Source organism: Trachurus japonicus, chromosome 16, assembly GCF_045865225.1.
Source record: "Trachurus japonicus isolate A0001 chromosome 16, Traja_1.0".
Classification (NCBI taxonomy): domain Eukaryota; kingdom Metazoa; phylum Chordata; class Actinopteri; order Carangiformes; family Carangidae; genus Trachurus; species Trachurus japonicus.
In genome coordinates this window covers 37,284,257-37,301,302 of record NC_140922.1, presented here as the reverse complement: position 1 = coordinate 37,301,302, position 17,046 = coordinate 37,284,257, and the positions used below count along the sequence as shown (strand labels likewise).

At 46.7% G+C, this 17,046-nt stretch overlaps 1 protein-coding gene across 1 annotated transcript in view; it reads right to left on the bottom strand.

The window, feature by feature from the left end:
* Positions 1–6,591: 6,591 nt before the first annotated feature.
* Positions 6,592–17,046, bottom strand: part of gon4lb (gon-4 like b) — a 61,740-nt gene continuing 51,285 nt past the window's right edge. The window contains exons 24-29 of the mRNA XM_085803285.1: positions 12,278–12,586; positions 12,031–12,114; positions 11,846–11,942; positions 9,178–9,553; positions 7,548–7,650; positions 6,592–6,862 (exon numbers count right to left, since the gene is read on the bottom strand). Coding sequence (XP_085659411.1) covers positions 6,737–6,862; positions 7,548–7,650; positions 9,178–9,553; positions 11,846–11,942; positions 12,031–12,114; positions 12,278–12,586 — 1,095 coding nt within the window. The 3' untranslated portion in view covers positions 6,592–6,736. The remainder of the gene's footprint in view (positions 6,863–7,547; positions 7,651–9,177; positions 9,554–11,845; positions 11,943–12,030; positions 12,115–12,277; positions 12,587–17,046) is intronic.

Genomic DNA, 17,046 nt, shown 5'->3' with positions numbered 1-17,046 from the left:
GACCACATTATATCATAACAACCTGACCACATTATATCATAACAACCTGACCACATTATATTATAACAACCTGACCACATTATAACAACCTGACCACATTATATCATAACAACCTGACCACATTATATTATAACAACCTGACCACATTATAACAACCTGACCACATTATATTATAACAACCTGACCACATTATATCATAACAACCTGACCACATTATATTATAACAACCTGACCACATTATAACAACCTGACCACATTATATCATAACAACCTGACCACATTATATTATAACAACCTGACCACATTATAACAACCTGATAACATTATATCATAACAACCTGACCACATTATATTATAACAACCTGACCACATTATAACAACCTGACCACATTATATTATAACAACCTGCTAACATTATATTATAACAACCTGACCACATTATATTATAACAACCTGACCACATTATATTATAACAACCTGACCACATTATATTATAACAACCTTATAACATTATATTATAACAACCTGACCACATTATATCATAACAACCTGACCACATTATAACAACCTGACCACATTATATTATAACAACCTGCTAACATTATATTATAACAACCTGACCACATTATATCATAACAACCTGACCACATTATATTATAACAACCTGACCACATTATATTATAACAACCTGATAACATTATATCATAACAACCTGACCACATTATATTATAACAACCTTATAACATTATATTATAACAACCTGACCACATTATATTATAACAACCTTATAACATTATATCATAACAACCTGACCACATTATATCATAACAACCTGACCACATTATATTATAACAACCTGACCACATTATATCATAACAACCTGACCACATTATATCATAACAACCTGACCACATTATATCATAACAACCTGACCACATTATATTATAACAACCTGACCACATTATATCATAACAACCTGACCACATTATATCATAACAACCTGACCACATTATATCATAACAACCTGATAACATTATATTATAACAACCTGACCACATTATATTATAACAACCTGACCACATTATATCATAACAACCTGCTAACATTATAACAACCTGACCACATTATATCATAACAACCTGACCACATTATATCATAACAACCTGACCACATTATATTATAACAACCTGACCACATTATATCATAACAACCTGACCACATTATATCATAACAACCTGACCACATTATATCATAACAACCTGACCACATTATATCATAACAACCTGATAACATTATATTATAACAACCTGACCACATTATATCATAACAACCTGACCACATTATATCATAACAACCTGACCACATTATATCATAACAACCTGATAACATTATATTATAACAACCTGACCACATTATATTATAACAACCTGACCACATTATATCATAACAACCTGCTAACATTATAACAACCTGACCACATTATATCATAACAACCTGACCACATTATATTATAACAACCTGACCACATTATATCATAACAACCTGACCACATTATATCATAACAACCTGACCACATTATATCATAACAACCTGACCACATTATATCATAACAACCTGACCACATTATATCATAACAACCTGATAACATTATATTATAACAACCTGACCACATTATATTATAACAACCTGACCACATTATATCATAACAACCTGCTAACATTATAACAACCTGACCACATTATATCATAACAACCTGACCACATTATATTATAACAACCTGACCACATTATATCATAACAACCTGACCACATTATATCATAACAACCTGACCACATTATATTATAACAACCTGACCACATTATATCATAACAACCTGACCACATTATATCATAACAACCTGACCACATTATATTATAACAACCTGACCACATTATATCATAACAACCTGACCACATTATATCATAACAACCTGCTAACATTATAACAACCTGACCACATTATATCATAACAACCTGACCACATTATATCATAACAACCTGACCACATTATATCATAACAACCTGACCACATTATATCATAACAACCTGACCACATTATATTATAACAACCTGACCACATTATAACAACCAGACCAGCAGCAAACCAAACCCTCTCTGGGGTTGAAGAGTCAGACGATGCACCGCTGCCTCCGTCAGCCCGGTACCAAGATGGCGCTGTCGGTACCAGATGTGTCGGTACCAGATGTGTCCGGGGCGGCGACTGGCGATGACGTGGCGCATGGTGATTGGTCGAGGTGGCGTAATGCGTTAGCTACTTGGATGCTACCGCGGATGTTAGCTACGTTAGTCACTTGGCCCTGTAGTAAATATTAGACTCATCTCTTCTAACAGTTTGACACCAAAATGGGTTCGGGTAATCAGACCTGTCTCATTAGCCCGCGCTAATTACAGCATTGTAATCATTTTCATCACTGTTAGTTGTGTAAATGTTTAATGTTGTCATAAGAAAATATAAATAGCTCACTTTCGTCCACCTACAACTTTTATAAATCCTCACGACCAATCACGATGCGCCGCGTCATCGCCAGTCGCCGCCCCGGACGGCGGCGCTTTAGGCTCCTCCCTCCACAGCTGATGCAACATCTGTGTGTATATGGTTGCTATGGTGAAAGATGTTTGTTGACGTTTGCCGAAGCTCCACCTCCCGTCGTCATGTGACCCAGACGTTGTAGTGTTTTATCCACCTGAACTTTTTGCTTTTACATCATGTATTATGTTCTTCTGTTCTTCTAGGAACTGAAGGAAAGAGTTTAGTAACAGTGAACCCGAGGGTTAGGAGGTGAAGAGGAGGAGGAGAGGAGGTGAAGAGGAGGAGTTAGAGAGGAGGAGGTGAAGAGGAGGAGTTAGAGAGGAGGAGGTGAAGAGGAGGAGTTAGACAGGAGGAGGTGAAGAGGAGGAGGAGAGGAGGAGGAGAGGAGGAGGAGGATGTGAAGTGTTTAGTAACAGTGAACCCGAGGGTTAGGAGGTGAAGAGGAGGTGAAGAGGAGGTGAAGAGGAGGAGTTAGAGAGGAGGAGGTGAAGAGGAGGAGTTAGAGAGGAGGAGGTGATGAGGAGGTGATGAGGAGGAGTTAGAGAGGAGGAGGTGAAGAGGAGGAGTTAGAGAGGAGGAGGTGAAGAGGAGGAGTTAGAGAGGAGGAGGTGATGAGGAGGAGGAGAGGAGGAGGAGGAGGTGAAGTGTTTAGTAACAGTAACAGATGAGACATGAGTGACCCTTGTGAGATGAACCCGAGGGTTAGGAGGTGAAGAGGAGGAGTTAGAGAGGAGGAGGTGAAGAGGAGGAGTTAGAGAGGAGGAGGTGATGAGGAGGTGATGAGGAGGAGTTAGAGAGGAGGAGGTGAAGAGGAGGAGTTAGAGAGGAGGAGGTGAAGAGGAGGAGTTAGAGAGGAGGAGGTGATGAGGAGGAGGAGAGGAGGAGGAGGAGGTGAAGTGTTTAGTAACAGTAACAGATGAGACATGAGTGACCCTTGTGAGATGAACCCGAGGGTTAGGAGGTGAAGAGGAGGAGTTAGAGAGGAGGAGGTGAAGAGGAGGAGTTAGAGAGGAGGAGGTGAAGAGGAGGAGTTAGAGAGGAGGAGGTGAAGAGGAGGAGTTAGACAGGAGGAGGTGAAGAGGAGGAGTTAGAGAGGAGGAGGTGAAGAGGAGGAGTTAGAGAGGAGGAGGTGAAGAGGAGGAGTTAGAGAGGAGGAGGTGAAGAGGAGGAGTTAGACAGGAGGAGGTGAAGAGGAGGAGGAGAGGAGGAGGAGGATGTGAAGTGTTTAGTAACAGTAACAGATGAGACATGAGTGACCCTTGTGAGATGAACCCGAGGTGAATGTGTTGTTGTTGTTCACACCCTTAAAGCAGAAGTAAGTGATATATTTATGTTACTCTAAGTCTTAAATAGTTGTATCTTCCGACAGCAATCACTTCTATAGAGTGTTTGGTCTGAAACACGGGTCTGTCAGTCACTCTGCTCTGCTCTGAGCCCAGGAGAAAACTTTCCTTGTATCCTACAACCTTTATCCAATGAGGAGAGAGAACGGCATAAAGGGGCAGTCCTCTCTGTGTGTGCAGCCAAGGGATGCGCCTGAATGTGGTGACGTAGGGACGAGGACTGTTACGGTGCGTTCAAGGAAACTGGTGTTTTTCCGACCTGTGAAGTGGTACCAGTTCGATCTGGTACGAGTTCACGGGTCAGAAGTTACGAGTGGCCGTTATAGTGACTTTCACCGGTAAAACAGGTCGGAGAAACACGAGTGGGTTGCCTGAAACGCTACAAAGTCGTAAGTTGTGACTTGAAGCTGTAATTTACGATTTCAAAAGCCTGCCTGGAACGCAGCATTAGCCAAAACCACCGGATCGCTTACTTCTGCTTTAAGCTGATGTTCAGCCTCGTCTGAAGGATGAACCCAAGGTCGTAAAATTATATATAGGCTACATCTGTTTAACTGTGTATGTTAAACAGATAAAATTATATATAGGCTACATCTGTTTAACTGTGTATGTTAAACAGATAAAATTATATATAGGCTACATCTGTTTAACTGTGTATGTTAGACAGATAAAATTATATATAGACTACATCTGTTTAACTGTGTATGTTAGACAGATAAAATTATATATAGGCTACATCTGTTTAACTGTGTATGTTAGACAGATAAAATTATATATAGGCTACATCTGTTTAACTGTGTATGTTAAACAGATAAAATTATATATAGGCTACATCTGTTTAACTGTGTATGTTAAACAGATAAAATTATATATAGGCTACATCTGTTTAACTGTGTATGTTAAACAGATAAAATTATATATAGGCTACATCTGTTTAACTGTGTATGTTAGACAGATAAAATTATATATAGGCTACATCTGTTTAACTGTGTATGTTAGACAGATAAAATTATATATAGGCTACATCTGTTTAACTGTGTATGTTAGACAGATAAAATTATATATAGGCTACATCTGTTTAACTGTGTATGTTAGACAGATAAAATTATATATAGGCTAGATCTGTTTAACTGTGTATGTTAGACAGATAAAATTATATATAGGCTACATCTGTTTAACTGTGTATGTTAAACAGATACAGGTATTGTTTGGATTTACAGAATGCTTCTGTTAAGGTTGAACAGTTAATACCTAATATGGTCAGTTATATCCTTATGTGGGGAGAAGGTGGAGTTCTGGAGTTAGAAAGCATATTTATAAATATGCATATATATAAAGATTGTGGTTTTGAGCCATAGACAGAGATCTCACATTGGCACCAGAGATGCTCTAGGATCTAGCATTTTTTGTACGCTGTTCTTCTTCTTGTTCATAAACAACTTTTCTGAGCACAGGTGAAGACAGGTGAAGACAGGTGAAGACAGGTGAACACAGGTGAAGACGTGAAGACGTGAAGACGTGAAGACGTGTCGGCGTGATCCCTTCTCTTCATCAACACATCAACACAACGTTAACTCAGATTCTTCTTCTTCCTGTTTCAGAGCTGAACGACGACATCGACCCCGAGACCGGAGAGAGAGCTCAGGAATGACCCGGACTGGCCCCGCCCCCTTTAGACCCGCCCCCTTTGGCCCCGCCCCCTCGCATGTCAGAGTAGCCCCGCCCCTTTAACCCCACCCCCTCACTGGTCAGAGTAGCCACGCCCCCTTTAGCCCCGCCCCCTCACCGGTCAGATTAACCCCGCCTCCGTTAGCCCCACCCCCTCACCGGTCAGAGTAGCCCCGCCCCCTCACCGGTCAGAGTGGCCCCGCCCCCTCTCCTGTCATATTAACCCCGCCCCATCACCTGTCAGAGTAGCCACGCCCCCTTTAACCCCGCCCCCTCACCGGTCAGATTAACCCCGCCCCCTTCAGCCCCGCCCCCTCACCGGTCAGAGTAGCCCCGCCCCCTCTCCTGTCATATTAACCCCGCCCCCTCACCTGTCAGAGTAGCCCCGCCCCCTTTAGCCCCGCCCCCTCACCGGTCAGAGTGGCCCCGCCCCCTCACCTGTCAGAGTAGCCACGCCCCCTTTAGCCCCGCCCCCTCACCGGTCAGAGTAGCCCCGCCCCCTCACCTGTCAGAGTAGCCACGCCCCCTTTAGCCCCGCCCCCTCACCTCAGCTGCTGTTGTGACTCGACTCTAAACGACGTCCTGTTGTTTGGTTTTGTTACATCTGTGTTTTCTCTGAACTTCACAGCTGATCGATCACCGATTATTGATTATTGATGATGAACTCTTCATCCTCAGGTGTTTCCTGTTGGTGACTCTTTTATTCTGAAAAATGACCTGTTTCCTGTTGGTGACTCTTATTCTGAAAAATGACCTGTTTCCTGTTGGTGACTCTTATTCTGAAAAATGACCTGTTTCCTGTTGGTGACTCTTATTCTGAAAAATGACCTGTTTCCTGTTTGTGACTCTTTTATTCTGAAAAATGACCTGTTTCCTGTTGGTGACTCTTTTATTCTGAAAAATGACCTGTTTCCTGTTTGTGACTCTTTTATTCTGAAAAATGATCTGTTTCCTGTTGGTGACTCTTTTATTCTGAAAAATGACCTGAGGCTCCGTCAGAAAAACGGTTTTATTGTAAAAAAAACAAAAGAACTTTAAATAATCTGAAAATATTTACATTTTTTCATTCACATCCTGTAAGGAGTCCTTTCACAATAAAAGTCTTCAAAATACATGCTGGAGCGTCTCTGGTTGGTTCATGTTTGTGCGTCTTCCTCCTCATTGGTTGCTGCCGTCTCTGGGGGCGGAGCTTCGTCCTCGGAGCTCGTTTGGCGAGCGGACGTCCGAAACAAACGCATCAGATCCCGAAACCTCCGAGAAACCTGCAAACACAACGACAGCTGAGTGAACGGACCAATCACAGAGCAGGAAACAGCCACTCACCTCAACGGACCAATCACAGCGCAGGAAACAGCCACTCACCTCAACGGACCAATCACAGAGCAGGAAACAGCCACTCACCTCAACGGACCAATCACAGCGCAGGAAACAGCCACTCACCTCAACGGACCAATCACAGCGCAGGAAACAGCCACTCACCTCAACGGACCAATCACAGCACAGGAAACAGCCACTCACCCCAACGGACCAATCACAGCGCAGGAAACAGCCACTCACCCCAACGGACCAATCACAGAGCAGGAAACAGCCACTCACCCCAACGGACCAATCACAGAGCAGGACACAGCCACTCACCCCAACGGACCAATCACAGAGCAGGACACAGCCACTCACCCCAACGGACCAATCACAGAGCAGGACACAGCCACTCACCCCAACGGACCAATCACAGCACAGGAAACAGCCACTCACCCCAACGGACCAATCACAGCACAGGAAACAGCCACTCACCCCAACGGACCAATCACAGAGCAGGAAACAGCCACTCACCCCAACGGACCAATCACAGAGCAGGAAACAGCCACTCACCCCAACGGACCAATCACAGAGCAGGAAACAGCCACTCACCCCAACGGACCAATCACAGAGCAGGAAACAGCCACTCACCTCAACAGACGTCTTGTTGCCGAGCAACGCAGAGATGGACTGAAACGTGCTCTGATTGGCTCCTTCCTGCTGACACGTGGTCAAGATGACGCGGTCCGCCTCCCTGGAGGAGGAGAAGAGGAGGTGAAGGAGGAGAGGAGGAGGAGGAGGAGAGGAGGAGGAGAGGAGGAGAGGAGGAGGAGGAGGAGAGGAGGAGAGGAAGAGGAGGAGGAGAGGAAGAGGAGGAGGAGAGGAAGAGGAGGAGGAGAGGAGGAGGAGAGGAGGAGGAGAGGAGGAGGAGAGGAAGAGGAGGAGGAGAGGAAGAGGAGGAGGAGAAGAGGAGGTGAAGGAGGAGAGGAGTTAGAGGAGGAGAGGAAGAGGAGAGGAGGAGAGGAAGAGGAGGAGGAGAGGAGTTAGAGGAGAGGAGGAGGAGAGGAGGAGGAGAAGAGGAGGAGAGGAGTTAGAGGAGGAGAAGAGGAGGAGAGGAGGAGGAGAAGAGGAGGAGAGGAGGAGAGGAGTTAGAGGAGGAGAGGAGGAGAAGAGGAGGTGAAGAGGAGTTAGAGGAGGAGGAGAAGAGGAGGTGAAGGAGGAGAGGAGTTAGAGGAGGAGAGGAGGAGAAGAGGAGGTGAAGGAGGAGAGGAGTTAGAGGAGGAGAGGAGGAGAAGAGGAGGTGAAGAGGAGTTAGAGGAGGAGGAGAAGAGGAGGTGAAGGAGGAGAGGAGTTAGAGGAGGAGAGGAGGAGAAGAGGAGGTGAAGGAGGAGAGGAGTTAGAGGAGGAGAGGAGGAGGAGAGGAGGAGGTGAAGAGGAGGAGAGGAGGAGGAGAAGAGGAGGAGAAGAGGAGGTGAAGGAGGAGAGGAGTTAGAGGAGGAGAGGAAGAGGAGGAGGAGAGGAGGAGGTGAAGAGGAGGAGGTGAAGAGGAGGTGAAGAGGAGGAGAGGAGGAGGAGAAGAGGAGTTAGAGGAGGAGAGGAAGAGGAGGAGGAGAGGAGGAGGAGAGGAGGAGGAGAAGAGGAGGAGGAGAAGAGGAAGAGGAGGAGGAGAGGAGGAGGAGGAGGAGGAGGAGAGGAGGAGGAGGAGGAGGAGAAGAGGAGGAGGAGGAGGAGGAGGAGGAGAAGAGGAGGAGGAGGAGGAGGAGAGAGGAGGAGGAGGGTGGTGAAGAGGTGGGTGGAGAGGCGGATGGTGGAGGGAGGAGGTGGAGGAAGGTACGGCTGAGGGGAGGAGAGGAGGGGGGAGAGGAGAAGGAGGATGAGGAGGAGGTGGAGAGGTTGGATGAGGAGTTAGTAGAGTGTGGAGAGAGAGGAGGAGAGGAGGAGGAGGTGAAGAGGAGGAGGAGGTGAAGAGGAGGAGGTGAAGAGGAGGAGGTGAAGAGGAGGTGAAGAGGAGGAGGAGAGGAGGTGGAGGAGAGGAGGAGGAGGTAAAAGAGGAGGAGTAGAAAGAGGAGTAGAAGGAGGAGAAGAGGAGTAAGTACCTGGTCCAGAGGATGACCTTCTCTCCCGTCGCCGTCAGGGTTAGAAAGAGGAGGAGGAGGAGAAAGGAGAGGAGGAGGAGTAGAAAGAGTAGAAGGAGGAGTAGAAGGAGAAAGGAGGAGTAGAAGGAGTAGAAGGAGAAAGGAGGAGTAGAAGGAGGAGTAGGAGTAGAAAGAGGAGTAAGTACCTGGTCCAGAGGATGACCTTCTCTCCCGTCGCCGTCAGTGAGATGTTCTTGGCGCAGACGGGCGGGTCCTGCTCCTCCTTCCTGCTCCTCTTCACCACGGCGCTCTGCTCCTTCTCCTTCTCCTCCTGCTCCTCCTTCCTGCTCCTCTTCACCGCGGCGCTCTGCTCCTTCTCCTCCTGCTCCTCCTTCCTGCTCCTCTTCACCGCGGCGCTCTGCTCCTTCTCCTCCTGCTCCTCCTTCCTGCTCCTCTTCACCACGGCGCTCTGCTCCTTCTCCTCCTCCTCTTCCTCCTCCTCCTCCTCCTCCTCCAGCTCCTCCTCCTCCTCCTTCTCCTCCGCCAGAGGGAACGAGCCTTCCCATGATGCACTGCTTCGCTCTGTGGATAGAGACCAAGGGGAAGTGAAGCTGCAGTCCCCTGGGCTTCCTCTGGGGGCAGCATTCTCCATTGACCCCCATGTTAAAACCCTGGGCTTCCTCTGGGGGCAGCATTCTCCATTGACCCCCATGTTAAAACCCTGGACTTCCTCTGGGGGCAGCATTCTCCATTGACCCCCATGTTAAAACCCTGGACCTTCCTTCCTCTGGGGGAGCCAGCTCAGCATTTAAGCATTCTCCATTGACCCCCATGTTAAAACCCTGGGCTTCCTCTAGGGGCAGCATTCTCCATTGACCCCCATGTTAAAACCCTGGGCTTCCTCTGGGGGGCAGCATTCTCCATTGACCCCCATGTTAAAACCCTGGGCTTCCTCTAGGGGCAGCATTCTCCATTGACCCCCATGTTAAAACCCTGGGCTTCCTCTAGGGGCAGCATTCTCCATAGACCCCCATGTTAAAACCCTGGACTTCCTCTAGGGGCAGCATTCTCCATTGGACCCCATGTTTAAAACTCCTGGACTTCCTCTTAGGGGCAGCCATTCTCCATTGACCCCCATGTTAAAACCCTGGACTTCCTCTAGGGGCAGCATTCTCCATAGACCCCCATGTTAAAACCCTGGACTTCCTCTAGGGGCAGCATTCTCCATAGACCCCCATGTTAAAACCCTGGACTTCCTCTAGGGGCAGCATTACCTCCATTATCGTCCCCCATGTTAAACACCCTGGACTTTCTCTGGGCGGCAGCATTTCTCCATTGAACCCCCCCCATGTTAAAACACATGGACTTCCTCTGGGGGCAGCATTCTCCATTGACCCCATGTTTAAAACCCTGGACTTCCTCTGGGGGCAGCATTCTCCATAGACCCCCATGTTAAAACCCTGGGCTTCCTCTAGGGGCAGCATTCTCCATTGACCCCCATGTTAAAACCCTGGACTTCCTCTAGGGGCAGCATTCTCCATAGACCCCCATGTTAAAACCCTGGACTTCCTCTAGGGGCAGCATTCTCCATTGACCCCCATGTTAAAACCCTGGACTTCCTCTAGGGGCAGCATTCTCCATAGACCCCATGTTTAAAACCCTGGACTTCCTCTAGGGGCAGCTCTCCATAGACCCCCATGTTAAAACCCTGGACTTCCTCTAGGGGCAGCATTCTCCATTGACCCCCATGTTAAAACCCCTGGGCTTCCTCTGGGGGCAGCATTCTCCATTGACCCCCATGTTAAAACCCTGGACTTCCTCTAGGGGCAGCATTCTCCATAGACCCCCATGTTAAAACCCTGGACTTCCTCTGGGGGCAGCATTCTCCATTGACCCCCATGTTAAAACCCTGGACTTCCTCTGGGGGCAGCATTCTCCATTGACCCCCATGTTAAAACCCTGGACTTCCTCTGGGGGCAGCATTCTCCATTGACCCCCATGTTAAAATCACCCACTTTACATCCTCACGTTCATGTTGCTGCCTGTGGAACTGCTTCCATTCAAGAACGTCATCAAGAAACAGAGGGGGTCAGGCTAACCCTAGCCCCCCCCATTCAAGAACGTCATCATTAGGCTAACCCTAGCCCAAACCCTAGCCGCCACACTTCGGCTAGGCTACTGTTATTCCACAAAAGTTGAAATGTCGTCGTCTACAGAGCACAACTGATGGAGAAGAACAGGATGACTGCTATATGGTAGCCTACTACTATGACTGCTATATAACTAGTGATGTCGAAATACCACAGTGAAGCAACTGGTTGGTTTTGGCTACTAAAAAATCTGTCTGGCGAGTAACTTTTTTTAACAAAAAGTTAATTTCAAACCCTGCCTATAAATCTCTCTGCCCCCTAGCAGCAGCAGATCTCTTTGCTCCGTAGGTCTAGAAACGAGCCACAGGAACTTTTTGAGTCTCTAACACCGTTTGTGTTGACCAATCACAGCGCTCTATCTGTTTAGAGAGTCGTTGGGTTAAACGGTGACTTTCTCGCATGAAAACAATATTAAAACGGTGACGTGTTGACAGCGCTAAAGCCAGAATTAAAACAGGTTTTGGCAGCCATTTTTACTGTAGGGCAGCAGGCTAATCTTCACTTTAGAGTGACAAATAAAACCTTGAAGCAAGAAGATTTTGCCTTTTGTTTGAAAACTGACATTGATGTACAGTAATTCAGTAACAGTTGTAAATTTACCTTTATACGGTTTATTTTTTAATATTTACCGTCCAAAAGCAGCAAGCTCAGTGCTGTCTGTCCCATAGCAGAACATGACAGCAGCAGCCTCGTTTGGTTGTTATATCTATGGCTCTGTACTCACCTGGCTGTTGCCTAGGAGACGGCTGTGGACTGTCGTCGTGGTCGCCTCGGTCTCCGGGGGCGGAGCTTATCTGGGCTCTGGCCACGCCCCCCGGCGCCTGCGGGAGAGACGGACAGGTGAGTCGGCCTAACCCTAACCCTACTTGTCACTCACAGACATCCCATAACACAGGACAGAGGACAGACCTTGTTTCCGTGGCAACGGGAGCATCCTTTCCGTCGGTGTCTGCGGATCTTTTCATCGCGACAGGAGCAGGGCCAATCACAGTCCTGCAAACATCAAACACTCTTTATCTGACCAATCACAGCCCAGGACACGCCCCCAACCAATCACAGCCCAGGACACGCCCCCAACCAATCATAGGCCCCGCCCCCAGCCAATCACAGGCCCCGCCCCCAGCCAACCAGCCAATCACAGGCCCCGCCCCCTCACCTTGTAGTCCCTGTGAACGTTCATCTTCCTCCTCTGGCGCCGACACGTCATTGGTTGGATCTTGTGCCCCTCCTCCTCCTCCTCCAGCTCTGGAAGCGTCACCTCCTCGAAGCCGCCGCTGGCTCCGCCCCCCGACGGCTGGCCGCCGCCCTCGCCGCCCTCGGCCCCGCCCCCTCCCTCCTCCGGCCAATGAGCTTCTTCGAACTCTCCGGGACGCGCCGGAGGGGGGCGGAGCTCGTCGAAGAACACCCAGAACTCCGCCTGAAGGTGGGTGTGGCCTTTCAGCAGCGCCGCCATCTGAGCCTTCAGCTGGAGAGACGAAGCACGGATCAATAGGTCAAACAGCTGATCGATAACAGCTGATCAATAGGTCAAACAGCCGATCAATAGGTCAAACAGCTGATCAATAGGTCAAACAGCTGATCAATAGGTCAAATAGCTGATCAATACCAGCAGATCAATAGGTCAAACAGCCGATCAATAGGTCAAACAGCTGATCAATAGGTCAAACAGCCGATCAATAGGTCAAACAGCCGATCAATACCAGCAGATCGATAGGATCAATAGGATGATCTTCTGGTAGCTGATCGATAGCTGATAGCTGATCGATAGGATCAATACCTCTGAGTAGCTGCTACCGCTCTGCAGAGCTCTGATGATCTTCTGATAGCTGATCGATAGCTGATCAATAGGATCAATACCTCTGAGTAGCTGCTACCACTCTGTAGAGCTCTGATGATCTTCTGATAGCTGATCGATAGCTGATAGCTGATCAATAGGATCAATACCTCTGAGTAGCTGCTACCACTCTGTAGAGCTCTAATAATCTTCTGATAGCTGATCGATAGCTGATAGCTGATCAATAGGATCAATACCTCTGAGTAGCTGCTACCACTCTGTAGAGCTCTGATAATCTTCTGATAGCTGATCGATAGCTGATAGCTGATCAATAGGATCAATACCTCTGAGTAGCTGCTACCACTCTGCAGAGCTCTGATGATCTTCTGATAGCTGATCGATAGCTGATAGCTGATCAATAGGATCAATACCTCTGTATAGCTGCTACCGCTCTGCAGAGCTCTGATAATCTTCTGATAGCTGATCAATAGCTGATAGCTGATCAATAGGATCAATACCTCTGTATAGCTGCTACCGCTCTGCAGAGCTCTGATGATCTTCTGATAGCTGATCGATAGCTGATAGCTGATCAATAGGATCAATACCTCTGTATAGCTGCTACCACTCTGCAGAGCTCTGATGATCTTCTGATAGCTGATCAATAGCTGATCAATAGGATCAATACCTCTGTATAGCTGCTACCACTCTGCAGAGCTCTGATGATCTTCTGATAGCTGATCAATAGCTGATCAATAGGATCAATACCTCTGTATAGCTGCTACCGCTCTGCAGAGCTCTGATGATCTTCTGATAGCTGATCGATAGCTGATAGCTGATCAATAGGATCAATACCTCTGAGTAGCTGCTACCACTCTGCAGAGCTCTGATGATCTTCTGATAGCTGATCAATAGCTGATAGCTGATCAATAGGATCAATACCTCTGTATAGCTGCTACCACTCTGCAGAGCTCTAATGATCTTCTGATAGCTGATCGATAGCTGATAGCTGATCAATAGGATCAATACCTCTGTATAGCTGCTACCACTCTGCAGAGCTCTGATGATCTTCTGATAGCTGATCGATAGCTGATAGCTGATCAATAGGATCAATACCTCTGAGTAGCTGCTACCACTCTGCAGAGCTCTGATGATCTTCTGATAGCTGATCGATAGCTGATAGCTGATCAATAGGATCAATACCTCTGTATAGCTGCTACCACTCTGTAGAGCTCTGATGATCTTCTGATAGCTGATCGATAGCTGATAGCTGATCAATAGGATCAATACCTCTGTATAGCTGCTACCACTCTGCAGAGCTCTAATGATCTTCTGATAGCTGATCGATAGCTGATAGCTGATCAATAGGATCAATACCTCTGTATAGCTGCTACCACTCTGCAGAGCTCTGATAGCTGATCGATAGCTGATAGCTGATCAATAGGATCAATACCTCTGAGTAGCTGCTACCACTCTGCAGAGCTCTGATGATCTTCTGATAGCTGATCAATAGCTGATAGCTGATCAATAGGATCAATACCTCTGTATAGCTGCTACCACTCTGCAGAGCTCTGATGATCTTCTGATAGCTGATCGATAGCTGATCAATAGGATCAATACCTCTGAGTAGCTGCTACCACTCTGCAGAGCTCTGATGATCTTCTGATAGCTGATCGATAGCTGATAGCTGATCAATAGGATCAATACCTCTGTATAGCTGCTACCACTCTGCAGAGCTCTGATGATCTTCTGATAGCTGATCAATAGCTGATCAATAGGATCAATACCTCTGAGTAGCTGCTACCACTCTGCAGAGCTCTGATGATCTTCTGATAGCTGATCGATAGCTGATCAATAGGATCAATACCTCTGAGTAGCTGCTACCACTCTGTAGAGCTCTGATGATCTTCTGATAGCTGATCAATAGGATCAATACCTCTGTATAGCTGCTACCACTCTGCAGAGCTCTGATGATCTTCTGATAGCTGATCAATAGCTGATAGCTGATCAATAGGATCAATACCTCTGAGTAGCTGCTACCACTCTGCAGAGCTCTGATGATCTTCTGATAGCTGATCAATAGCTGATAGCTGATCAATAGGATCAATACCTCTGAGTAGCTGCTACCACTCTGTAGAGCTCTGATGATCTTCTGATAGCTGATCGATAGCTGATAGCTGATCAATAGGATCAATACCTCTGAGTAGCTGCTACCGCTCTGTAGAGCTCTGATGATCTTCTGATAGCTGATCGATAGCTGATCAATAGGATCAATACCTCTGAGTAGCTGCTACCACTCTGCAGAGCTCTGATGATCTTCTGATAGCTGATCGATAGCTGATAGCTGATCAATAGGATCAATACCTCTGAGTAGCTGCTACCACTCTGCAGAGCTCTGATGATCTTCTGATAGCTGATCGATAGCTGATCAATAGGATCAATACCTCTGTATAGCTGCTACCACTCTGCAGAGCTCTGATGATCTTCTGATAGCTGATCGATAGCTGATAGCTGATCAATAGGATCAATACCTCTGTATAGCTGCTACCACTCTGTAGAGCTCTGATGATCTTCTGATAGCTGATCGATAGCTGATAGCTGATCAATAGGATCAATACCTCTGAGTAGCTGCTACCACTCTGCAGAGCTCTGATGATCTTCTGATAGCTGATCAATAGCTGATAGCTGATCAATAGGATCAATACCTCTGTATAGCTGCTACCACTCTGCAGAGCTCTAATGATCTTCTGATAGCTGATCGATAGCTGATAGCTGATCAATAGGATCAATACCTCTGAGTAGCTGCTACCACTCTGCAGAGCTCTGATGATCTTCTGATAGCTGATCGATAGCTGATAGCTGATCAATAGGATCAATACCTCTGAGTAGCTGCTACCACTCTGCAGAGCTCTGATGATCTTCTGATAGCTGATCGATAGCTGATAGCTGATCAATAGGATCAATACCTCTGTATAGCTGCTACCACTCTGTAGAGCTCTGATGATCTTCTGATAGCTGATCGATAGCTGATAGCTGATCAATAGGATCAATACCTCTGTATAGCTGCTACCACTCTGCAGAGCTCTAATGATCTTCTGATAGCTGATCGATAGCTGATAGCTGATCAATAGGATCAATACCTCTGTATAGCTGCTACCACTCTGCAGAGCTCTGATGATCTTCTGATAGCTGATCGATAGCTGATAGCTGATCAATAGGATCAATACCTCTGTATAGCTGCTACCACTCTGCAGAGCTCTGATGATCTTCTGATAGCTGATCGATAGCTGATAGCTGATCAATAGGATCAATACCTCTGTATAGCTGCTACCACTCTGCAGAGCTCTGATGATCTTCTGATAGCTGATCGATAGCTGATAGCTGATCAATAGGATCAATACCTCTGAGTAGCTGCTACCACTCTGCAGAGCTCTGATAATCTTCTGATAGCTGATCAATAGCTGATCAATAGGATCAATACCTCTGTATAGCTGCTACCACTCTGCAGAGCTCTGATGATCTTCTGATAGCTGATCCAATAGTCTGATCAATAGGGATCAATACCTCTGTATAGCTGCTACCACTCTGCAGAGCTCTGATGATCTTCTGATAGCTGATCAATAGCTGATAGCTGATCAATAGGATCAATACCTCTGAGTAGCTGCTACCACTCTGCAGAGCTCTGATGATCTTCTGATAGCTGATCGATAGCTGATCAATAGGATCAATACCTCTGTATAGCTGCTACCACTCTGCAGAGCTCTGATGATCTTCTGATAGCTGATCAATAGCTGATCAATAGGATCAATACCTCTGTATAGCTGCTACCACTCTGCAGAGCTCTGATGATCTTCTGATAGCTGATCAATAGCTGATAGCTGATCAATAGGATCAATACCTCTGAGTAGCTGCTACCACTCTGCAGAGCTCTGATGATCTTCTGATAGCTGATCAATAGCTGATAGCTGATCAATAGGATCAATACCTCTGAGTAGCTGCTACCACTCTGTAGAGCTCTGATGATCTTCTGATAGCTGATCGATAGCTGATAGCTGATCAATAGGATCAAAAACCTCTGAGTAGCTGCTACCGCTCTGTAGAGCTCTGATGATCTTCTGATAGCTGATCGATAGCTGATCAATAGGATCAATACC